This window comes from Scylla paramamosain, chromosome 1 (genome assembly GCF_035594125.1).
Source record: "Scylla paramamosain isolate STU-SP2022 chromosome 1, ASM3559412v1, whole genome shotgun sequence".
In the NCBI taxonomy this organism is placed as follows: Eukaryota; Metazoa; Arthropoda; class Malacostraca; order Decapoda; family Portunidae; genus Scylla; species Scylla paramamosain.
The window spans coordinates 18,076,176-18,102,500 of NC_087151.1; the positions used below are offsets into that span (position 1 = coordinate 18,076,176).

The 26,325-nt window shown below is 37.1% G+C and overlaps 1 protein-coding gene across 10 annotated transcripts in view; it reads right to left on the bottom strand.

Annotated features, from left to right (window-relative positions):
* LOC135101742 (small ribosomal subunit protein mS23-like) overlaps positions 1-26,325 on the bottom strand; it is an 80,507-nt gene that overhangs the window by 44,321 nt on the left and 9,861 nt on the right. For 2 of the 10 annotated variants that reach the window (XM_064006040.1, XM_064006050.1), the window contains exon 2: positions 11,969-12,040. The exons of the other annotated variants lie outside the window; for them this stretch is intronic. In XM_064006040.1, the coding sequence (XP_063862110.1) occupies positions 11,969-11,997 (29 nt within the window). In that variant the 5' untranslated portion in view covers positions 11,998-12,040. The remainder of the gene's footprint in view (positions 1-11,968; positions 12,041-26,325) is intronic. 10 annotated transcript variants of the gene reach the window in all.

Below are 26,325 nucleotides of genomic sequence, written 5' to 3' on the forward strand. Positions count from 1 at the left end.
AAACTTAGGAAGGGTTTTATATACATATATTATACTTAACTCATAAAGTGCACAATAGGGTTCCAGTCATCATACCTGTGGTGTGCAATTATTGGCATAAAAAAGTTCTCAAAAATATTTCTTTATGGTTATAATATGAAATATTGCATGGAAAAGTATAGGAAAACCAAATATTAGTTATTTACATTAGTTCAGGCACAATGGTGTAAAGAAGTTGTGCAGTTTGTCACTTTGAGCTAACAGGCAGTGTGGTGGAGGTGGTGTCATTTGAACATTCTGGTTGTATATATTTGTGATGTAGATACAGTAAACATATACAAACATACATACAAATATTCTCTGTCACACACACACACACACACACATAAGAGAGAGAGAGAGAGAGAGAGAGAGAGAGAGAGAGAGAGAGAGAGAGAGAGAGAGAGAGAGAGAGAGAGAGAGAGAGAGAGACTGTGGACTTGTTCACCCTGAGTTGCCAAACATCATTTCAAGACATATGGGAGCAAAATATAGGCTGCCAAGTTTAAATGTAGCCTTCATCTCATATGATGTAAGATGCGGTCACACACTGTTCATCATATGAAGTACGTCACAGTTTTTGGGTTAAGGGTGGGATTTTTGTTGTATAATGCCTATTATTATTATTATTATTATTATTATTATTATTATTATTATTATTATTATTATTATTATTATTATTATCATTCTTATTATTATTTTTGCCAGCCATAGAAGGCCCTACAGGAGGCCAGAACCTGAAGGAAGCCTGACATCTGAGAAAGCATTTATGACTCAACTCATGGCTACTCCTGCGACAGAAGAGAATTCTGTGTACAGTATTGCCTTTATGTAATTGTATCTATCAATTTGAAGGAAGCAGGCACTATCCTCTCTCCCCTTTGTTTCCTCCTAAGTGCAGTGTCTTGTCATGGTTCTATCGTGTGTGTCTGTGAGTTCCATGTTTGTCAAATGTTACTAATGTCCAGGCTTGCAGCCGGCTGTGCTTGCCTGGATTTAGAGGATTAACTCATAACATGTGCAAGGCAATAGTTGTCACATTCTTCCCAGAGTTCCACCAATTTTATAGGAGGTGGGAGTCTGTCTTTTGGAAGACAGTGGATGTATTGTTGTCCAGTTAGAGCTTATAATACTTTATTGGATGTGGGCAGTTTGTTACTGTGGGCGGTTGTCCAATGAGATATTATAGATCAGTGTGTGTGCATACATTGTCTGTACTGTCTGTTCCCAAGAATGTTGATTATTGATTCTTTCCAGCAAGGAGGGTTAAGTTAACATTCATTATATTTCCTTCTCAGTGGGTAGATGAAACCAAGTGGCGACCTCAGAAATTTAATAGTTATAAATGACCAGCTAGAGTCTGGATTCATTGTATTTATGCCTTGAACTAAACTCATATAGGAGGTGCTTTAAGGAGGCTAACCCACATTAGTTGCAGTCATGAGAGGGGCTCAACCTGGTTGTAACAGTATATATATATATCTCTATATATATATATATATATATATATATATATATATATATATATATATATATATATATATATATATATATATATATATATATATATATATATATATATATATATATATATATATATATATATATATATATATATATATATATATATATATATATACATTGTTACATTACAAAATATATATATATATATATATATATATATATATATATATATATATATATATATATATATATATATACATTGTTACAACACTACAAAGGCCCCCCTCTGTGGGTCACTAATGACACCACCAACAGCTGCCACTACTCTTAGGTCAGCTTCCCTATGCTACAACTTATAGGCCATAAAACAACTAAAGTGTCAAAGTTGCCACCCCTGCTACTACTGTAGAGGAATTTAACACCAAAGTACTCCCAAGTACAGAAAAAGACTCAACACAATATTCTAGGAAGAACAGAGCAATGGGCGCTGCACCATACATAATATATGAGGACAAAACTGCCCTCAAACAACAGGTCCTCCTATTGTCCTCAGAATGTGCTGGAGGAGGCAGTAGACACTTGCCAAAACGATAATTACTCCCAGTGAGGTCTAAAGCACTGTTCAGGGGGTGCTGTGAACTTATCATTAAACCCAGCTGTGACCTCACTGAACGTTTCCCTTTGTGTCTCACAACACAAGGGGGCAGTCACAGCCTGCCCTCTACAGACAACTCTCTTCCTCCTCACAAAACTACAAGCACCTAATAACACACACACCCTTCACCTAAAAATTTTAAAATCATCATGGCGACTCCTACACCAGCCTCGGAGTCCCCATCTGGGGAGGGGACCATAAATGTCCCCAGGTCGGACTGCCTTTCTGTCGACGACCCTAAGTGTCTTGACACCCCCCTCAACTTTTTCTTCATTAACTTCTGCAACATTTGCGGTCTAAGATCTAATTTTCAATCTGTAGAACACCACCTCTCTTCTTCTAAACCTCATCTTCTTTTCCTCACTGAAACTCAGGTGTCTGAGACAACTGACAGTAGCCCCTTTTCTGTTCCCTCCTACTTTCTCTATCCTCATTTTCGATCAAAAGCTGGAGGCTGCGTTTATGTGCGCAATGACTTAACCTGCTCTCATGCCCACGCTCTTGAATCTTCCAAGTTTTCCACCATCTGGCTACGACTACAGAGTCACTCTCATACTAAATTTATCTGTGCTGTATACCTCTCTCCTAACTCCTCTGACTATAAGAAATTCTTTGACTACTTAACTTCCAAAGTGGAGCACATTCTGACCCTCTTCCCTTTTGCAGAGATCTCCATTCTTGGAGACTTCAATGTTCACCACCAGCTTTGGCTTTCCTCTCCCTTCACTGACCATCCTGGTGAACTAGCCTACAACTTTGCTATCCTCCATGACCTAGAGCAATTGGTGCAACACCCTACTTGTATTCCTGACCGTCTTGGAGATACACCCAACATTCTTGACCTTTTCCTGACCTCTAATCCTTCTGCTTATGCTGTCACCCTTTCTTCTCCGTTGGGCTCCTCCGATCACAATCTCATATCTTTATCTTGTCCTATCACTCCAATCCCTCCTCAGGATCCCCCTAAGCGAAGGTCTCTGGCGTTTTGCCTCTGCTAGTTGGGGTGACCTGAGGAGGTATTTTGCTGATTTTCCTTGGAATGACTACTGCTTCGTGTCAGAGACCCGTCTTTGTGTGCTGAGCGCATAACAGAGGTGATAGTGTCTGGCATGGAGGCGCACATTCCTCACTCTTTTTCTCGTCCTAAACCTTCTAAACCTTGGTTTAACACAGCTTGCTCTCGTGCTATACATGATAGAGAGGTGGTCCACAAAAGGTACTTAAGCCTTCCATCACCAGAATCTCATGCACTTTGTATTTCTGCCCGGAACCATGCCAAGTCTGTTCTCCAACTAGCCAAAAACTCCTTCATTAACAGAAAATGTCAAAACCTTTCAAGATCTAACTCCCCTCGTGATTTCTGGCATCTAGCCAAAATATCTCCAATAACTTTGCTTCTTCTTCTTTCCCTCCTCTACTTCAACCAGATGGCACCACTGCTATCACATCAATTTCTAAAGCTGAACTCTTTGCTCAAACCTTTGCTAAAAACTCTACCTTGGACAATTCTGGGCTTGTTCCTCCCTCTCCTCCACCCTCTGACTACTTCATGCCACGTATTAAAATTCTTCGCAATGATGTTTTCCATGCCCTCGCTGGCCTAAACCCTTGGAGGGCTTATGGACCTGATGGGGTCCCTCCTATTGTTCTCCGAAACTGTGCCTCCGTGCTTGCATCTTGCTTAGTCAAACTCTTTCAGCTCTGTCTGTCAACATCTACCATTCCTTCTTGCTGGAAGTTTGCCTACATTCAACCTGTTCCTAAAAAAGGGTGACCGCTCTAATCCCTCAAACTACCGTCCTATTGCTTTAATTTCCTGCCTATCTAAAGTTTTTGAATCTATCCTCAACAGGAAGATTCTTAAACATCTATCACTTCACAACCTTCTATCTGATCGCCAGTATGGGTTCCGTCAAGGCCGCTCTACTGGTGATCTTCTGGCTTTCCTTACTGAGTCTTGGTCATTCTCTTTTAGAGATTTTGGTGAAACTTTTGCTGTTGCCTTGGACATATCAAAAGCCTTTGATAGAGTCTGGCACAAAGCTTTGATTTCCAAACTACCCTCCTACGGTTTCTATCCTTCTCTCTGTAACTTCATCTCAAGTTTCCTTTCTGACCGTTCTATTGCTGCTGTGGTAGACGGTCACTGTTCTTCTCCTAAATCTATTAACAGTGGTGTTCCTCAGGGTTCTGTCCTGTAATCCACTCTCTTCTTATTATTCATTAATGATCTTCTAAACCAAACTTCTTGTCCTATCCACTCCTACGCTGATGATACCACCCTGCACTTTTCCACGTCTTTTCATAGACGTCCAACCCTTCAGGAGGTAAACATATCACGCAGGGAAGCCACAGAACGCCTGACTTCTGATCTTTCTAAAATTTCTGATTGGGGCAGAGCAAACTTGGTATTGTTCAATGCCTCAAAAACTCAATTCCTCCATCTATCAACTCGACACAACCTTCCAGAGAACTATCCCCTTTTCTTGAATGACACTCAACTGTCCCCCTCTTCTACACTGAACATCCTCGGTCTGTCCTTTACTTATAATCTGAACTGGAAACTTCACATCTCATCTCTAGCTAAAACAGCTGCTATGAAGTTAGGTGTTCTGAGACGTCTCCGCCAGTTTTTCTCACCCCCCCAGCTGCTAACTCTGAACAAGGGCCTTATCCGTCCATGTATGGAGTATGCTTCACATGTCTGGGGAGGTTCCACTCATACTGCTCTTCTAGACAGGGTGGAATCAAAAGCTTTTCGTCTCATCAACTCCTCTCCTCTAACTGACTGTCTTCAGCCTCTCTCTCACCGCCGCAATGTTGCATATCTAGCTGTGTTCTACCGCTATTTTCATGCTAACTGCTCTTCTGATCTTGCTAACTGCATGCCTCCCCTCCTTCCGCGGCCTCGCTGCACAAGACTTTCTTCTTTCTCTCACCCCTATTCTGTCCACCTCTCTAACGCAAGAGTTAACCAGTATTCTCAATCATTCGTCCCTTTCTCTGGTAAACTCTGGAACTCCCTGCCTGCTTCTGTATTTTCACCTTCCTACGACTTGAATTCCTTCAAGAGTGAGGTTTCAAGACACTTATCCACCAATTTTTGACCACTGCTTTTACCCTTTTATGGGACTGGCATTTCAGTGGGCATTTTTTTTTATTAGATTTTTGTTGCCCTTGGCCGGTATCCTTCCTACATAAAAAAAAAAAAAAAAAAAAAGAATATTACCATGTTTCAGTCTAAGTTCAGCTCATCTCAGATCTCCCAGACAACTAATCCCACCTCCTACAAAGTTGCCAGATCAGGAGAGAAATGGGAGTACAGAACACTACGTAGCATGCACACATAAATGTGCTCTGACAAACAAGATGCATAAATAACAAGAAAAGCCAATAGCACTTAATCCATACAGTGTCATGCCTTTTCAGAGATAGTGGTCATACCAGGTTGCCTTTTTTTATATATATTTTTTGTTTACCCCTTAAAATGAGAAAAAATAAATCATTTGATATATATATATATATATATATATATATATATATATATATATATATATATATATATATATATATTCCCATGCCATGAATGGAAGTGTGGCTACCATATAATTTCAATTCTTGGATTTTTTCCCTTCTCAGAGCTCACTATATCAGACTAGGAATGCAGAATTTTATATTTATATTTTTAAAGCTTTATTCTGCTCTTTCCACAACCACATTTTCCACAACCCTAAAGTGTGTGTGATAAATAAGTACTTCTTTACATTACAAACACCTATAGATAAACAAGAATTGTACATTCAACAAAATGGTTGAGTGCACATCTGGTAACACCCCAAGTCTCAAAGCTGTGGATACTACACTTGCAGTTCTCAAAGAATAGAACATACTATGAATTTTACAATTTTCAATTTTCCTTTCCAATTACTCTAGTCTTGTTTCCAATTTCAGGGGATGAGGAGTATTCCTTACAAGGTGAGATTGAAGCTATTAAATTTACATTCCTTAGAGAGATGTAGGTTAAGAGTGGACCTGATAGAAGTCTTTAAGTGGTATAAGGGTTATAACAAGGGTATGTAAGTAAAATTGTTAGGATCATCAACCAGGATAGAACAAGAAATAACAGGTTCAAGCTTGAAAAATTTAGGTTTAGGAAAGAGATAGGAAGAAATTGGTTCCCAAATAGAATGGTAGATGAGTAGAACGGACTCAGTAATCATGTTGTTAGTGCTAGGACATTAGGGAACTTTAAGAGAAGATTAGATGGGTTTATGGATGGGGATGATAAGTGGAAATAGGTAGGTATATTTCATACAGGGACTGCCACGTGTAAGCCTGGTCGCTTATTGTAGCTTCCCTTATTTCTTATGTTCTTCTTATAGATTTGAGAAGTAACTTACCTTTTTATCTGATAATTTTTGGGGAAACAACAGCCTGCCCTGTGCAGCCAACTTCGCACAACAATAAGAGCATGCCAAAACATTATAACAAAAAATGTATCTCTCCCCAATACTGTAGCTTTCAATATTTTATTGCTTTGATATTATATGCATGTTGATGCATGCATCAAAAAAACAAAATAACCCCAAATGTTTCAATTCCTACAAAAGTATTTAGTCCACGATAACTCCGAGCCCAAAGGTATGTATACAAAAACAATGACTCTTTACTTGTCAAAATATTCTTTGTTACTGCTAATGACAAATCTTATATATATACAAACAAAATTGAAGGCTGTAAAACTGCTCAAAAACAAAATTGTACATATACATACTAAACACTTCCCTAAGAGGTAGGTATGTATGTGTATATATATGCATATATATGTATGTATGTATGTATGTATGTATGTATATATATATATATATATATATATATATATATATATATATATATATATATATATATATATATATATATATATATATATATATATATATATATATATATATATATATATATATATATATATATATATATATATATATATATATATATATATACCTCTTAGTTAAGAATAAACAAAGGACACAAGACACAAAAACACACGAGTGGCATTCGTCTCCAAAAAAACTCAATGACTTGAGAATGACACCTCAGGTCTCCACTGATATCCAGAGCAAGATATTAAAGGTAAGCAACTTATACCCAGACGCTCACCCAATTATTTTTATGACCTATATAGGCAGGATTACATAAATATACCACCTCTCACAAAAAACATGTGCTCACTCTCTGAACACTACTTGCCGACTGAACTCAAATGTGAGAAAGGCAGACGAAACAGTGGTGAGTTTGCCAACCAACCCACACTCCTCCCCCCACAACCAATGAGACTTACACTATGTCCCACTGACTAAAAGCATATTAACTTTAATAAATTATTCCACCAAAAATTTAGAGGCTGGATGGAATTTTATTCTTTTATATTGGACTGCTACTCTCACTCTTTCATGGGTATCAGCCTCAACTTGTTACTACAATAGGAAATAGAGAAAATTAACCCATAAACTGTGACATACATCATATGATGAATAGCATGTAACTGTGACTTACATCATAATATTATGATGTGCAGGTTACTTTTAAACTTGGCGGCCTATATTCTGCTCCCATATGTCTTGAAATGACGTTTGGCGACTCATGGTAAGCAAGTCCATGTGCTCTCTCTGTCTCTCTCTCTCTCTCTCTCTCTCTTCCATGTGTGTATGTGAGTGTTTACCTAGTAGTGAAATACAGGACAAGAGCCACACTAGGCTTGTGCTGTCCTATCTCCACATCAACTTTTATCCAAATTTTCTTTAAATTTACGGACTGTCTTGGCACAGTCTCATCATTAAGTTCACTCCACACTGCTATGCTCCTGTGAGGAAAGGTACATTTCTTGACATCTCTTCTGAAAACACTCCTTATCAATTTTCCCCCCTATGTCTTCTGGCACTTCTTTTGTCTGGTATCACAAGATCATCCCTATCCAACTTTTTCATCCCTTCCAATATTCTTATATATATAGTGCTATCAAATCACCTCTTTCCTTCATTTTTCCAGTGTAGTCAGGCCCAATCTCATCAACCTTTATCCATTACTATACCCTCTTAGGTTTGTATGGATTTTAGTTGCAGCTCTCTGAATTCTTTCAAGCTTTCTGATATCCTTCTTCAAACTTGATCACACTAATGCTACGTACTCCAGTCTTGGACGTATCATTGTTGTTATAAGTTTTTTTTTATCATATCTTCATCAATGTAGGTGAACATCTTTCTCAGCAGATTATGTTTCTCCTTTGATCTTGTTTACATGCTTCATAAATGACAATTTATTGGAAATGGTTACTCCCAGATCTTTTCTTCTGATCTTATAGTATGTAATTTTCTGATTTCCTAAATAGTAGGTGCCTTCTGTTCTTTTCACACTTTTACCAAACTTCACACTACATTTCTTGGCATTAAACTCCATGTTCCACCTCAATTTATCTTAATTTAGTCTTGATTCAGAGGTTCACACTCTTCTTCACCTGTTACTTTTCTCATAATTTTAGCATCATCAGCAAAGAGATTCATGTAGCTTGTTATATCATGTCATATCATTTACATATATTGCAAACATAACTGGTGCTAGTAACAATCCTTGTGGAACTTCACTTGTTACTAGTCTCCATTTTGACTTTTTGCCTCTGATTACTGTCTTCATTTCTCTATCTGTCAAGAAGTTGGTCATCCATTTTAATAATGACCCTCCCAATCTTCCTATATATTTCAGTTTCCATATTAGCCTTCAGTGCAGTACTTTATCAAATGTTTTTTTCTGGTCTAAGTATATGCAGTCAGCCCATCCATCTCTCTCTTGCACTGTTTGTTACTCTTGAGTAGAAGGTTATTGAATCTGTTACACAAGATCTTCCTTCTCTGAATCCAAATTGTCTCTGTTATCACATTGTTGTCTACCAGGTATTTCACCCATCTGTTCTTGATGATCTTTTCAAATATTCTTTGCCACCATACTTGTCAGCAATACTGGTCTGCAGTTTAATGGGTCTTCTTTTACTTTTGGCCTTGTGAATTGGGGCAATGTCTGCCCATTTCCAGTCTCTGGTACTCTTCCTTCCAATGGAGTGGTGCTGGTTATATTGTGTATCACTTCAGCTAGTTGTGGGCTGCACTCCTTTAGAATCCAGCTCGACACACCATCAGGTCCCACTGCTTTCCTTGCATCCAGCTCTTCCAACATATTCTTTACTTCTTCTTTTAGTGTTACTACCTCTTTCAGACCAGTCCCACTTTCCATCGCTATCCTTTCTTCCCTAAAACCATTTTCCTTAGTAAACACTGAGTGGAAGTATCTGTTGAACATTTCAGCCATCTCTTTTGGGTCTTCAACCATTTCTTCTACAACTTTTACTTTGTTGATGTCTTCTTTACTCTTCAGTTTTCCATTATATAAAACAGTTTTGGTTGGTCTTTACATTTATCCACAACATTCTTTTCATAATTCTTCTGCTCATCTCTATGTATTTTGACATGTTTGTTCTTCTTTCTTATATAATTGGCCCATAAGTCATGTCTCTTATTTTTTCTTCCACTTGTTCCATGCTTTTTCTTTGCCCACTCTAGCTATAGCACATCTTGTTATATCAATCCTTCTTAAATGGGTTTTTTACTGATTACTTAGGTACCTATTTCTCCACTCTTTTATTATAAATGTCCAGGAAGGTGGTCCACTTTTCTTATGTCACCCATTTGAAATACTTTGTTCCAATTCACTTTATTGAAATACTTCCTAAGCTGTCAAAAATTTGTCTTACTGTAGTTCAACCATTCTCTCCTGTGGTCTTTTCTTGTACTGATGTTTTTATCCATTACTAAGAACTGAATCAATGTATGGTCACTTTTACCTATTGTGTTTTTTGTGTTTTAAATCCTCTACTATGACTTGTTTCCTTTGTCAAAATTAGATCAAGCCTCGAAAGTATTTAATCTCCTATGAATCTCACATCTTCTTTAACCCACTGCGTAAGAACATTCTCAACAGCCAACTCCAGTAATTTGTTCCCCGATGATGACTCGCTACCTTCTGTGGTCCAACTTTACAAGATACCTCTTAACAATTAAAGTCTCCCATCACTAGTGTGTGGGTGTGTGTGTGACAGAATATTTGTATGTATGTTTACTATATCTACATTACAAATATATACAACTGGAATGATCAAATGACAATACCAACAAAACACCACTCACTAGCGGCTAGCTTGAAGTGACAAACTGCACAATTTCACTATCACTACACCACCATGCCTGAACTAATTTAAATAATGAACTAATATTTGTTTTTTCTATACTATTCCATGCAATCTTTCATTTTATAACAGCCAAAATTATTTTTGAGAACTTTTTATGCCAATAATTGCGCACCACAGTTATGATCCTATTACACACTTTACAGAACCATATTGCGCAGTTTATGGGTTAAAAGGAGAATAACACTGGTTAGGCTTCAATACACTCACAGTAACCAGCTATGAACGCACCTACGTAACAGTGTGCCGGGACTCTCCATCCTGCATAACTCACACAATCCCACTATAGAGAACACACAACAATAATGTAATATATAACTTCATGCCCCCTCCCCTGTATCACGTCCACCCACGGGGGAAAAATTTTGGAACTCTTCCAGAATTTTTCAGCCACATTTTTTTTTTTTTTTTTGAAGGAGGGACACTGGCCAAGGGCAACAAAAATCCAATAAAAAAAATATCTAAATAAAAAAAAATGCCCACTGAAATGCCAGTCCCATAAAAGGGTCAAAGCAGTAGTCAAAAATTGATCGGTAAGTGTCTTGAAACCTCCCTCTTGAAGGAATTCAAGTCATAGGAGGGTGGAAATACAGAAGCAGGCAGGGAATTCCAGAGTTTACCAGAGAAAGGGATGAATGATTGAGAATACTGGTTAACTCTTGCATTAGAGAGGTGGACAGAATAGGGGTGAGAGAAAGAAGAAAGTCTTGTGCAGCAAGGCTGCGGAAGGAGGGAAGGCATGCAGTTAGCAAGATCAGAAGAGCAGTTAGCATGAAAATAGCGGTAGAAGACAGCTAGAGATGCAACACTGTGGTGGTGAGAGAGAGGCTGAAGACAATCAGTTAGAGGAGAGGAGTTGATGAGATGAAAAGCTTTTGATTCCACCCTGTCTAGAAGAGCAGTATGAGTGGAACCCCCCAGACATGTGAAGCATACTCCATACATGGACAGATAGGGCCATTGTACAAAGTTAGCAGCTGGGGGTGAGAAAAACTGGCGGAGATGTCTTTGCCTAACTTTAGGCAAAATATTTCAATGACTGAATAACTTAAATTATTAATTGAAATTAAATTAAAAATTGACAGAGTAGGAATTATATTTCAATGAACATTATGAATGCAGACACTCCCTGATGTACAAGCAACCAAGTTACAAACATCTTGAGTTTGTAAGAATACCCACAAGAATATCCACAAGTCCAAATTCTGTTTCTCACTCCACTGCAGGTTCAAATTCGTTGTGGACCTCCTGCTTAGTACCACTTTTGGCTGCTACCCATGCTTGGTAGTGGCATAGCAAAGGAGAGGGTGTCGTGTTGCTTTCCCCCCCTTATGTGACAATAATCCCCAAAATAGGTTCCACCCACAGCTTTCTGTGACTGGCAGGTGAGGCAGTAGGGTAGATTCATTCTCTCTCTCTCTCTCTCTCTCTCTCTCTCTCTCTCTCTCTCTCTCTCTCTCTCTCTCTCTCTCTCTCTCAACAAATATATATGAATCACAATAACATATGAGAAGAGTCTATAATACACATCTACTTACATATGTACTAGTGATGTATCCACATCCATGGAGCATCAGTAGTGAAAATACATTCTTCATTACTATCTGCATCTGTGTTTTAATGCAGCAAAAGATCCACATCAATTTCCACAATCACATTTTCAGCTAAAAAAAGCTCCACCTCTGTGTCAAAGGAACACAGGTTGTGGATCTGTATTTATGTGAGTAAGGACAAGTGAGGGAGACTGACTGAGTGTAAAGGATACTTGAAAGTGTAGGAGAGAGAGAGAGAGAGAGAGAGAGAGAGAGAGAGAGAGAGAGAGAGAGAGAGAGAGAGAGAGAGAGAGAGAGAGAGAGAGAGAGAGAGAGAGAGAGAGAGAGAGAGAGAGAGAGAGAGAGAGAGAGATTATTAGTATTAGTATTACCATGCACTCTGTTTTAGTGGTGGTGCACAGGATGTCATGCTGTATGGCATACACTTGACAAACATCAATGAAGTCCTGCAGGCCCTCTATTAAATGAGTTGATATGTGGACACACTAAACAAGTATGGTGATAAGATTCCCCTGATGAATACCATTGGCTGTCTTAAAGGAGGGGGAGAAAGAATTGTCCCACTAAACAATGAAATTTTGGCTAGTATACCAAAACATTAATAAGTTAATGAGATAATTTATGAGCAGTGTGCAGTGAGGCCACAGGAGAGAGGCATGCAGTTGGCAAGATCAGAAGACCAGTCAGTGTGAAAATAGTGGTAGAAGACAGCAAGAGAAGCAACATTGCAGCGATGAGAAAGGATGAAGACAGTCAGTTTGATGAGTTGATTAGACAAAATGTTTTTGATTCCACTCTGTTTAATAGTGGTGTGAGTGGAATCCCTGCCCCCTTTATACATGTGAAACATACTCCATACATGGATGAATAAGGCCACTGTGTACAGTTAGCAGCTGAGGGGTTGAGAAAACTGGTGGAGATGACTCAGAATCCATAACTTCATAGAACCTGTTTTAGCTAGAGATGAGATGTGAAGCTTCCTGTTTAGAATATTAGTAAAGGACAGACCGAGGATGTTTAGTGTAGAAAAGGAGGACAGTTGAATGACACTGAGGAAGAGGAGACAGTTATCTGGGAGGTTTTTCAGAAGTCTCATTTTATATAATTTCGTCATATGAAAATGATATTAAATCATCATTCATGGAAAAAATGTTATTAATCAAATGTGACAAGTTACACACACACACACACACACACACACACACACACACACACACACACACACACACACACACACAAAAAAAAAAAAAAAAAAAAAAAAAGTAGTGAAAATCATTAAGGAAAAAGATAACATAGTAAGAGATACGGTACAAAAAAAGATGTGCCTGATGGTGTTTGGAGATAAAGAGAAGACCATATCAAATAAAGTTCTAAGAGAAAGAGAAGAATTACAGAGAGCAAAAGAAATCATTGGGAAGATTGTAGAAGAAGGAAATGAAACAGGTATACAAATAGAAGAAGTGTACAGGATTGGGAAATATTCAGAAGGGGGGAAACGTCCCATGAAAATAAGACTTAATACCCAAGTGGCAGCCGAATATATCTTGAGAAGAACGAGTTTGTTAAGAAAGATAGAGGGTATGAAGGATATATATATAAGAAGAGAAATGAATGAGGAGGAAAGAAACAAGGTGAAAGAATTAAAAGAGGAGGCCAAGACAAAAAACGAAGAGAAAACACAGGAACAGGCAGAAAGGTATATATGGAGAGTGATAGACATGAAAATGAGGAAATGGTGGTTAAAGAATGCGGGGCAAGAAGTAAGACAACAAAGAGAGAACACAAAAGAAATGGGTCCACAATAAATAAAATTAAAGTTATGTATGCAAACATAGATGGATTAGTGTCCAGCCAAAGGGAACTAAGAGATTATTTACACAAAAAGAAACCAGAAGTGGCATGCATTACGGAAACAAAACTAACAAGGGAGATTAATGTTGAATTTGATGAAGAAGGATATAACACATGGAGAAGAGACAGAAAGAATAAGGGAGGAGGAGGAGTGATGATTCTAGTAAGAAAAAACATCTTGATAGAAACTGTGGAATATGGTGAAGGGAGGTCATACACATTGAGTGTGGAGATCAAGATCCAAGGACAAGAAAGCAGAAAAATTATTGTTGCGTACATGCCTCCAAAGACCAACACTTGGGGGACTGATGATTATAAGCACATGCAAAGCGAGTTCATAAAAAGTATAGATGACATGCTAAAGATAAGAAACAAGGTGTTACTAGTAGGAGATTTTAATAGCAAGGAGATAAACTGGGGAGAGATGGAGGTGACAGGGATTGCCAGTACATGGAGTGAAGAACTTTTACAGACTATGATGGTAAACATGATGGATCAATGGGTGAAAGAAAATACTAGGTACAGAGGGGAAGATGAACCATCACTACTAGACTTGGTTTTTACAAAAAAGCCAGAAAATGAACCAAGTATAGAATATTTGTGTCCAGTGGGAAAAAGTGATCATGTGAAGATGGAGATAGAGATCAAAGAAGAAGTGCCAAAATTCAATGAGGAATATAAAAAAGAGAAAAAATTATGCTAAGTCAGACTTTACAGGGTTAAAGAAATTCTACGGAGAGCTTGATTGGAGTAATTTATTAAGAGGTATGGAGGTGCAGAAAAAATATGAAGTGTTTTTAAGCAAGTTTAGAGAAGGTGTTGAAAGATATGTGCCCAGATATAAGGTCAAAGAAAATAAGAAAGTATGGTTTAATGCAAAGTGTGCAGAGGCAAAAAAGAAGAAGGAGAGGGCATGGAAAAAAAATGAGGAAACAATGGAATGAGATAGAGAAGAATACAGGACAGCTAGAAATGATTATGTTAAAATAAAAAGAGAAGAAGAAAGAAATTTTGAAAGAGATGTAGTTGGAAAGTGTAAAGAAGAACCCAAACTTTTCTATAGATATGTAAATGGAAAAATAAAGCATAGAGATACCATTACAAAGCTGAAGAAAAATGGAGAAATTTATGAAACCACACAAGAGATGGTTGAGATACTGAATAAAAGCTTTAAGTCTGTATTTACAAGAGAAACTGTCTTTGCATCACTGGGAGATGAGGAACAACAGAAAGGAATAGAAGACATACAAGTGGAAAGAAAAGAAATTAAAAGACTACTGGAAGAGCTAGATACTAGGAAGGCGATGGGACCAGACGAAGTAAATGGATGGATATTGAAAGAATGTAGAGAGGAATTGGAAGAACCAATATGGGAGATAATTAACAGTTCTTTGAAGGAGGGAAAAGTACCAAAGGAATGGAAGAGAGCAAATATAGTACCGTTATACAAAGGAGGTAATAAAATGGAACCACTGAATTACAGACCAGTCTCACTCACGAGTATTGTAAGTAAACTCTGTAAAATAGTCATTAAAAACAGATGGGTGCAATATCTTGAACAAGAAAATATAATAACAGAAAAACAATTCAGTTTCAGGAAAGAGAGATCTTGCATAACAAACTTACTGAGCTTTTATACAAGAGTAATAGATAAACTACAAGAGAGAGATAGTTGGGTTGATGCAGTCTATTTAGATCTGAAAAAAGCTTTTGATACAGTTCCACATGAAAGTCTCATATGGAAAGTGGAACATCAAGGAGGGTTAAAAGGAAAAATACTTAAATGGATGAAGGATTATCTCCAAGGTAGGGAAATGAGTACAGTAATCAGAGATAATACATCAAGTTGGTGCGAAGTAACAAGCGGAGTACCACAAGGGTCTGTGTTGGCACCTATAATGTTTCAGGTCTATATAAATGATATGACGGTGGGTTTAAATAGCTACATTAATATGTTTGCAGATGATGCAAAATTGATGAAAGTAATAAAGAACCAAGAGGATTGTGAGGAACTACAGAGGGATATTGATAGAATTTATGAATGGAGTAAACGATGGAAATTAGAATTCAATATAAAGAAGTGCCATGTAATGGAGATGGGAAGAAGTAAAAGGAGACCTTCATGGGAGTATAAGATGGGAGGAATCACAATACCAAAGAGCAAAGAAGAAAAAGACTTGGGAGTAATAATTCAAGACACGCTATCACCAGAAAAACACATCAATGGAATATTTGGCTCTACATATAATTTGCTAGCAAATATCAGGGTGGCATTTAATTACCTAGACAAAGAAATGACGAAGAAAATTATAACACACATGATACGCCCCAAACTGGAATACGCAGCAGTGGTATGGTCTCCACACAAGAAGAAAGATATAAGGAAATTGGAAAGGATATAAAGAACAGCTACGAAAATGATACCTGAATTGGAAGACCTAAGTTACGAGGAAAGACTGGAAGAAATTGGATTACCAACACTGCAAGAAAGAAGGGAAAGAGGAGACCTGATAACAATGTTCAAATTGATAAACAACATGAAGAAGATAGACAGAGATGACCTAGTTGTAAAAGTGGAGGAAGGAGATAGACGTACAAGGGGACATATGAAGAAATCAAAGAAGAGTCATTGTTTGGGAGATATTAAAAAATACAGCTTTCCGCATCGAACGGTTGAAATATGGAATAACTTAAAAGAAGTGGTTGCGGCAAAGAGTGTGCACATGTTTAAAGAGAGATTAGATAAATTCGGGTATGGAGACAGGACTAATTGAGCTTTGGCTCGGACCCTGTACTATACAACTAGGTAAACTAGGTAAATACACACACACACACACACACACACACACACACACACACACACACACACACACACACACACACACACACTGACATTATGACAATTAATGAAATTACTGCAGTTAATATTGGTGAAGAGAAATACAACACATGGATGAAGAATAGAAAAAAGAAACGGTGGTGGAGTAATGATGTTGACAAGGAAAGAGCTACAAGTGGAAGAAGTGTTTTTTTGGAGAAAAAAGTGAAGAAATGACTGAAGTAAAGATAAAACAGGCAGGAAAAGGTCTAAGGACTTTTGTTGTGGTATATGTCCCACCTAAGACAAGCCCATGGGATTTAGATAAATATAATACTCTATTGGAAGACACAAGAGATTGTTTGGACAGAACATGAGTAGGAATGACAGGGTAGTACTGCTAGGAGATTTTAACTGCAAAGAAGTTTGTTGGGAAGATTTGACAACCACGGGAGGGTTCACGTCATGGGGATACACACTCTTGACACTGGCGATGGAAAACACACTTACCCAGTGGGTTAAGAGAAAATATAAGATACAGAGAAAATGAGACTAGATTTAGTATTTACAAAAGAACCAGAAATTGTTGATAATATGGAATACAAATGTCCAATAGGAAAAAGTGACCACGTGGTAATAGAACTAACCTTAAAAGAATTTAAAGAAGAATTAAGGAGAAGAAACCATAGGATTGGAAAATTCAGTTATAAGAAAGGAAAATTTGATCAGCTTTAAGAAATACTTTGAAGAAACTGACTGGATTAAGTTTAAAGAAGTAAGAGGAGTGGAAAGGAAATGGAAAGTATTTGTCAAAATCTATAATGAAGGAGTGCAAAGATATATAACAAAAGTAAGAGGAAGAGAAGTTGAACATAAGGTCTGGTTTAACAGATGTGAAATATCAAAAAAAGAAAGAGATACTGCTTGGGAAAAATGGAAGGGAGGAAGAAGAAAAAACTTGTGGGCAGAGTATATGACAGAGAAATGAATATGTTAAGATACAAAGAGAAGAACATAGAAAATATGAGAAAGATATAATAGATAAATGCAAAGACCAACCAAAACTGTTCTACAGACATATCAACAATAAAGTACAACAAAAGGAAATAATTGAAAAATCAGAGGTGGATGGCAAAGAATATGAAGAGGTTGAGGATATGGTGGAGGTGATGAGTGATGCCTTTCAGTCAGTATTCACCAAAGAAAGCAAGTTTATAATACAAGAAAGTGAAGGAGCAGCAGTTAACTCTCTTGAAGAAATGAATGTAACTATCAATAAAATACAGGAAATGATGCAGAAGTTAGAAGTAGATAAAGCACAGGGACCAGATGGTACATCAAACTGGGTTTTAAAGGAATGCAATAGTCAGTTGGCAGACAAAATACATCATATTGTAGAGCATTCATTACAAGAGAGCAAGTTACTGGAAAAGGCTGATATTGTACCAATATTTAAAGGGGGTGTAAAAAAGACCCTCTGAATTATAGACCAATATCATTAACATCAGTTGTGGCTAAAATATGTGAATGAATTGTGAAAGATAGATGGATGAAATTTTTGGATGAAAATGGCATAATAACTGAAACAATTTGGATTTCATAGAGGGAGATCATGTACAACTAATATGATTTGTTTTTACTCAAGAATAATTGACATAGTGCAAGAGCAAGATGAATGGGTAGATGTTATATACCTGGATTTGAAAAAGGCCTTTGACAAGATGCCACATAAAAGACTCCTGTGGAAGATAAACAACACTGGTGGAGTGAGAGGGGGACTCTTGAAGTGGATGGAAGACTTTCTAAGCAATAGAGAAATGAGAACAGTTATTAGAGATCAAAAGTCATCTAGGGGAAAAGTAGCAAGTGGAGTACCTCAAAGTTCTGTATTGGCTCCTGTCATGTTCACTGTGTACATTAATGATATGACAGAAGGGATCAACAGCTATATGAGTTTATTTGTAGATGATGCTAAATTGATGAAAAAAAAATAGAAATGGAGTAAGATCAGAAAGCTTTACAAGATTTCAACCAGATTGAAAATGGAGCTGTAAATGGGAAATTAATTTTAATGCAAAGAAATGTAGCTTATTGGAATTTGGAAAGAGTAAAAAAAAGACAATCTGGTGATTACAAGTTGGGAGATGACTATATTGGAAAAAGAATAAAGGAAAAAGATCTTGGAGTGATAGTAACAGACACATTAACAGCTGATTACCATATAAACAAGATTGTTGGGGAAACAATGAATTTGCTAAGGAATATAAGAATTGCATTTGCATACTTGAATGAAGAAATGATGAGAAAACTAATTGTAATGATTATTTGTACAAAACTGGAATATGCAGCTGTAGTATGGTCACCAAGTCTCAAGAAACACACCAGGAAACTGGAGAGGATACAAAGAGCAGCAACAAAGATGATCCCAAACTTAAGTAAAGAGATGTACGAAATGAGACTAGAAAAATTAAACCTTCCCACTCTGGAACAAAGAAGGGAAAGAGGAGACTTAATCACAATATATAGACTAATGGAAGGACTGGAAAAGCTAGACAGCAAGGACATTGTGACGTGGGATACGATAGACACTAGAGGACATGGAAAGAAACTGAAAAAGGAAATCTGTAGAAGATATCAAAAATTGTTTTCCACAAAGAGTAGCTGATACATAGAACTGTCTAAATGAGGATGTGTTACAATGCAATGTTGCATATCTAGCTGTCTTCTACCGCTATTTTCATGCTAACTGCTCTTCTGATCTTGCTAACTGCATGCCTCCCCTCCTTCCACGGCCTCGCTGCACAAGACTTTCTTCTTTCTCTCACCCCTATTCTGTCCACCTCTCTAACGCAAGAGTTAACCAGTATTCTCAATCATTCATCCCTTTCTCTGGTAAACTCTGGAACTCCCTGCCTGCTTCTGTATTTCCACCTTCCTATGACTTGAATTCCTTCAAGAGGGAGGTTTCAAGACACTTATTCATCAATTTTTGACCAATGCTTTGACCCTTTTATGAGACTGGCATTTCAGTGGGCACTTTTTTATTAGATTTTTGTTGCCCTTGGCCAGTGTCCTTCCTACAACTATTCATAATTTCAAGGCCAAGTTAGATAATAATAGATACAGAGGCGGGACAGTACAAGCATGGCCCCTTTCCCGCATGACACAACTAGGTAATCACACACACACACACACACACACACACCAGGAATACTTAGGTGATAAATAGGGAGGGGGGGAAACAATACCATGAGTATAGTTATCCTGTCTCTAGGAAAGTTTTGTTCGGTTGGTTTACATTTTGGACAAACATGGCGGAGGGCTGCACCCCAAAAGAAAGGAGCTCCTTTGAAGGTTTTACTGGTGAAGAAAGAGAACTAAATTATAGACTGCAGTGCAGAAAAATTTTGCATATGGAAGAAATGATGGACAAGTTACTGGAGAGAATAAAGACACTGGTGGCACACCAGAAAGAGACAGGTAAGGAGTTAGTGACTATTACAGCAAAGTTGATGGAGATGGAGGAGAAAAATGAGAAGTTAAAGGTGGAAAATGACTGTTTGAAGAAACAAATAAAGGAAAAAGGAAAAGCTGTTCAGAAAGGAAATGAGGAAATGAAGGCAAGTGTAAAGGATGTGGAAATGAGACAAAATAAATGGTTAAATGAATGTAAATTTGAAGAAGAATCACTAAAGAAAATAATAGAGCAACAAGTTCTGGGCCATACTGAGATAAAGGAGTAAAGTGGGAGAAAAAAAAAGTCTGCTTCTTCAAGGACCTGAATGAATAAGCACTTTTTCAGTATTTTCAATACCTCATTTCACCATCCTTGAGTCATCCTTGGTCTAAATGAGGAGGTTGTTACAGCACCAAACGTGCATAAATTTAAGGAAATGCTAGATAAATATAGATATGGAGACAGGACACTATGAGACCTGATCGAACCCTGTATTATACAACTAGGTAAATACACCAAGATGGCAGATAGAGAGGACATCAACAAATGCCATTGTTAATATCCTACTGTTTACATCACTGAGAGTTGTCCCTGGTGGTGGATACTGAGATGGGAGTTGCTCTAGTATTGATTGCTGCTGTCCTGTCTCCAAAAAAAGTAAGTGGAAAGTGCAATAGCCACCATAATGAGCGGGGAAGAGGGGGCCACCTCTGCCCCTACTTTGTTTACCCCTCCAACTGGGACTATCCCAAAGATAAGGCAGAAGGGACTTTTCTGGTTTTGGAAAGGATGAAAGAAGAATTGGAGAGAGCATAATGAGAAGAAGGATTATTGAGGTGAAGAGTGAAATGAGAGAGATAGGAGTAAGAATGGAAAAGATGGAAAGAATGGTTGAAATTTTGACTGATGAGAAGGGAGTTTGGAAAGGTGCATATGAAATAGGTGCACAAGGTGCACAAGAAATTGGCATTATATGAGAAGAAAACAATGGAGTATGAAGGTAAGCTTCATGAGTTGAATGTAAAGTAGGAAATTTGGAAGAAGGAACAACATGATGATGGAAAATGTTGTTAAAGTGATCAAGCAGAAAGAAAACTTGGCGAGATACGGTAAATGGGAAAAAGACTGTAGTGGTATTTGGTTTAAAGGAGGAGTGTGTACCACAGTGGCATGAAAGAGAAAAGAATGTGTGTGGATAAAATGGTGGAGACAATAAAAGAAGACAAGAAGCTGAGAGAAGAGAATGAAGAAATTTGAAAATTGGGCAGGTATGTTGAGGGTGGAGAGTGTCCCATAAGAATAAGGTTTAGGTCACAAGCAACAGCTGAAGAAATGATAGGCAAAGCTTGGAAATTGGCCAGAGTTGAAGAGTACAAACAACTGTGGATAAAAAAAGATGGGACCAGAGAAGGAAGAGCCATTATGAATTAACTAAGAAGAGAAGCAAATGAAAAAATGAATAAATAAAAATAAATAAATAAATAAATAAATAAATAAATAAATAAAAATAAAAAAAATAAGAAAGATCAGAAGTGGAGAAGACAAAGTACTATTGGAGGGCCATAGACATGAGGCTTAGAAAGTGGTACAGGAGAGTGCTGTACATATCTGCTGTGTTATCTCAAATGCAGTAGTGTAGATGTGCTTATTTTGATGTATTTTTTCTAAAATTGTGGAATTTATTTGATATTATTTTCTGATTCCCTGGAACCAATTAATTTTTTCCTATAGGTTCTTCACTTGCCATAAGGCACATTTCCTGTAACGAATACTACGTTGGAATGAATCATATTTGTTGTCAAGTACCTTACTGTATTTCAAATGGGAGACAGAAGAAAAAGTGGACCATTTTCCTGGACATTTATAATAAAGTTGAGAAATAGGTACCTAAGAAATCAATAGAGAATCTATTTAAGAAGGATTGGTATAACAAGATGTGCTAAAGATAGACTGAAGAGAAAAAAGCATGGAACAAGTGGAGAAAAATAAGAGACGTGACTTGTGGGCCATTTATATATGAAAGAGGAATGAATGTCAAAGTACACAGAGATGAGCAGAAAAATTATGAAAAGAGTGTTGTGGACAAATGTAATGACAAACCAAAACTGTTTTATAGATTATAGTAAAGAAGACATCAGCAGAGTAAAAGTCAGAGAAGAAATGGTCAAAAACACAAAAGAGATGGCAGAAGTGTTCAACAGATACTTCCACTCAGTTTACTAAGAAAAATTACTTTAGGGAAAGAGAGATAACGATGGAGAATGTGACTGGTCTGAAAGAGGTTGTAACATCAACAGAAGAAGTAAAGAATATGTTGGAAGAGGTGTATGTAAGGAAAGCAATGGGACCTGATAGAGTGTTGAACTGGATTCTAAAGGAATGCAGCCCACAACTAGAAAAAGTGATACACAATATAATCAGCACCACCCTGTTGGAAGGAAGATTACCAAAGATTGGAAACAGGCAGATTCACAAGGCCGGAATTAAAGAAGATCCATTAAACTATAGACCAGTATTGCTGACAAGTGTGGTGGCAAAGATTTGTGAAAAGATCAAGAACAGATGGGTGAAATACCTGGTAGACAACAATGTGATAACAGAGAGACAATTTGAATTCAGAGAAGGAAGATCTTGTGTAACAAATTTGATAAGCTTCTACTCAAGAGTAATGGACATAGTGCAAGAAAGAGAGATGGATGGGCTGACTGCATATAGTTGAACATAATAAAAGCATTTGATAAAGTACAGTACAAAAGGCTAATATGGAAAATGTGTGGCAGTGTGTGCTCGTATTTCGAGTTTGCAAGTATGAGTTCTTAGCCAACTATAATTTTCTCCCTGCTTTAGCTTCATGTCAACTATAAAGTTGCAAAAAATATATATTTCCTTTCCCACATATGATTATGTTAAGAAATTATGCAAGATACGCACTAGCACACAAAAAAAACAACACTGCTCTGGAATTAAAGTCACAGCCACAAAATAGTCAGGTAAAATGCCTACTGGTCAAAAATATGCAAAATATCACCAGAAAATGCAGTATCTTCCCTTCTTTCCCTTGCCTTATGTCACTTTCAGGTTCTTTTTAATGTAAAATGACAAAAGAAAAAAAAGCATTATATTCTATATTCTATTCTTCAAAATACATTCCTACAGGAACTTAAATGATGTTCTGATGTTCTACTACTCACTGATTGGTTGTTTGGCTTTTGGGCCTGGAAAGGCAAACACTCTGCTGGGCAAGTATGCTTCCGTTTCCCTAGCGAGCAAAGCATTTGACTTGTCATTAACACTACTGAAAACATCTATGATACAAGGAATCACTTAAAGTCCTTACTCAAAGAAAACAATGACATACTCATAATGGGAGACTTTAATTGTAAGGAAGTGTCATGGGAAAACTGGTTAACAGCAAGTGGTGAAGCGTCATGGGGAAACAAAGTTTTGGAGTTAGCCATGGAAAGCCTTCTCACAGTGAGGTGAGTAAAATACAAGATTCTATGAGAGTAACAAACCATCACAAATTGATCTGATTTTTGCAAAGAAAATGGACATAATAGAGAATATTATGTACAAGAACTCAATAGGTAAGAATAACCATGCACTAACAGAGTTCCAATTAAATGAAGGGAATATGGAAATAAAAAATGAGAACCACAAAAAAGACTGGTATAACTACAGCAAGGCAAATTTCCAGCAACTACTAAGGAAGTACTCTGAGGATACAGAATGGGACCTATTCTTCAACACAAATGACATCAACGAAAAATGGGCCAACTTCCTAGAAACATAAAAAAAAAAGGAGTGAATAAATGGTTACCAAAAAAGAAAACTGATCAACAAAAATAGAAAGAGTGGTTTAGGTGTAAATGTGTGTGTGTGTGTGTGTGTGTGTGTGTGTGTGTGTGTGTGTGTGTGTGTGTGTGTGTGTGTGTGTGTGTGTGTGTGTGTGTGTGTGTGTGTGAGTGCATGCGTGCATGTGTGTGTATATACATATGCCAGACAACAAAAAGAAAAAGCATGGAACAAGTGGAGAAAAAACATGAGGCAAGAAAAGACAAATTGGACAAAGGGAAAAGAAACTAATATGTTAAGACAAGAGGAATTATGAAAAGAATATTATTGACAAGTATAAGGGTGAAGCAAAATTATTCTAGAGATATATCAATGGCAAATTTTTAAAAAATTATGAAATTAAGAAACTCAGTCAACAGTGAAATGATACAAAATACAAATGAACTAGTAGAGGTGATGAATAATATTCTTCAGTCATTTTCACACAAAAAAAGTGTCTTCAGTGAAATAACCAGAACAGAAAGGCATGACAAACTAACAAGGATACAGACAAGACACAAGAAGTCAAGAAAATGATGGATGTACTTGATAGGAGAGAAGCACCAGGGCTAGATGACATATCAAATTGGGTTCTGCAAGAGTCCAATCCCTAATTGTCTGAGAAGATTTGTGACTTAGTTAATATCTCACTTGGCCAAGGGAAAGTGCCAAAGGACTGGAAATGATCAAACATAGTTCCATTATACAAAAAATGGGAATAGAGAAGACCCTCTGAACTACAGACCCATTTTATTAACAAGTGTAATAGCAAAGATATGTGCGAGGATAGTAAAAAAAAAGAAATGGAAACTTAGAGACTAGCATCTTAACAGGAAGACAATTTTAATTCAGAGAAGGCTGATTGTGTACCACAAATCTAATAAGTTTCTACCCTAGAGTAACTGACATGCACTCAACCTTGGCAAATTCAAACTAACTGTGGGGAGTAATGGGCCAATATTGCTATTGTTTGGGGAGGAAGTTATGTTCCATAAGGGCATACCATGTGTTTACATATAACAAAACAAGACTTTGCACAAATGTATCCATAAAGCACTAATACACATCAGAAAGTATGACATGAAAGTAATAATGCCATAATAATAAAAATAGAGTATAGAGGGTGTTCAAGTTATGAGCAAGATATGTTCCGGAAGGCTGCTTATAAGTTGTTTTGCTTGTAATTCGTCATCGTGATTTTTTGGTGTAAAAAAAAACATACATTCTGCAAACATTGTAATGCTTAATATTTGATACTTGATACCATGAGAGAGAGAGAGAGAGAGAGAGAGAGAGAGAGAGAGAGAGAGAGAGAGAGAGAGAGAGAGAGAGAGAGAGAGAGAGAGAGAGAGAGAGAGACCACCTTGCCTTATGGGTGATGTGATACTATTGAGTAGTGACAGGCTTGAGGCTTCTGTCAAACACAAGACTCAAATATGCCAAGGCGTACAACCCAGGTTAAAGTGAGAGACATTCTCTCTCTCTCTCTCTCTCTCTCTCTCTCTCTCTCTCTCTCTCTCTCTCTCTCTCCCTCTCTCTCTCTCTCTCTCTCTTTATGGAAAATATATATAATTCATTATATGATGATAATCTCATTAATAACACAACTAACACTTTCAACCTAGAATTAAGTCAAATTAAAAAAATTGCAGGACATCAAGACATCAACTGTTTATCTAAGTATTACAACTTTGAAGATTACACTTCAGCTTTAAACCCATTAGCTAACAACTACATCAGTGTTATACATATTAACATTAGATCTTTAGAGAAAAACTTTGATATACTGGTCTTTTCTAAATTGTTTACCTAAACCACCTGAAGTCATTGCAGTTACAGAAACATGGCTACAGCAAAACACTAAACACCTTTATTTTTTGGAGGGTTATGAGTCATTCCACTTAACAAGGACTGTCAGAGAACACGGAGGGATCACTGTTTTTACTAAAAATCATATGAAAGCAGAACCACTAATGCTATATTCTTTCATTAATGAAAACATTGAAATCTGCACTTCTAAGCTAGAATTAGGGAACACTAAATATATCATTTCAGTAATTTACAGGCCCAACAGCAAACACATAGCTGTCAATGAATTTACTAACATCATGAATGAGTTATTAAATAACGACATATTCAGACATAATAAATCAATCATTATAGGTGACTTCAACATTAACTTACTAGAACACTCATCTCACCTCCCTACCAACTTGTTTTTGAATTCCTTACAATCACTTAATTTTTTTCCTCATATATCCAGACCTACAAGATTTCCTGATAGTTCTGCCCTTGGCCAACCTTCACTGCTAGATCACATCTGGACTAATTTCCTACCTCGCTCTCTATCAGGTATCATTCACTTTTCAATATCAGATCACC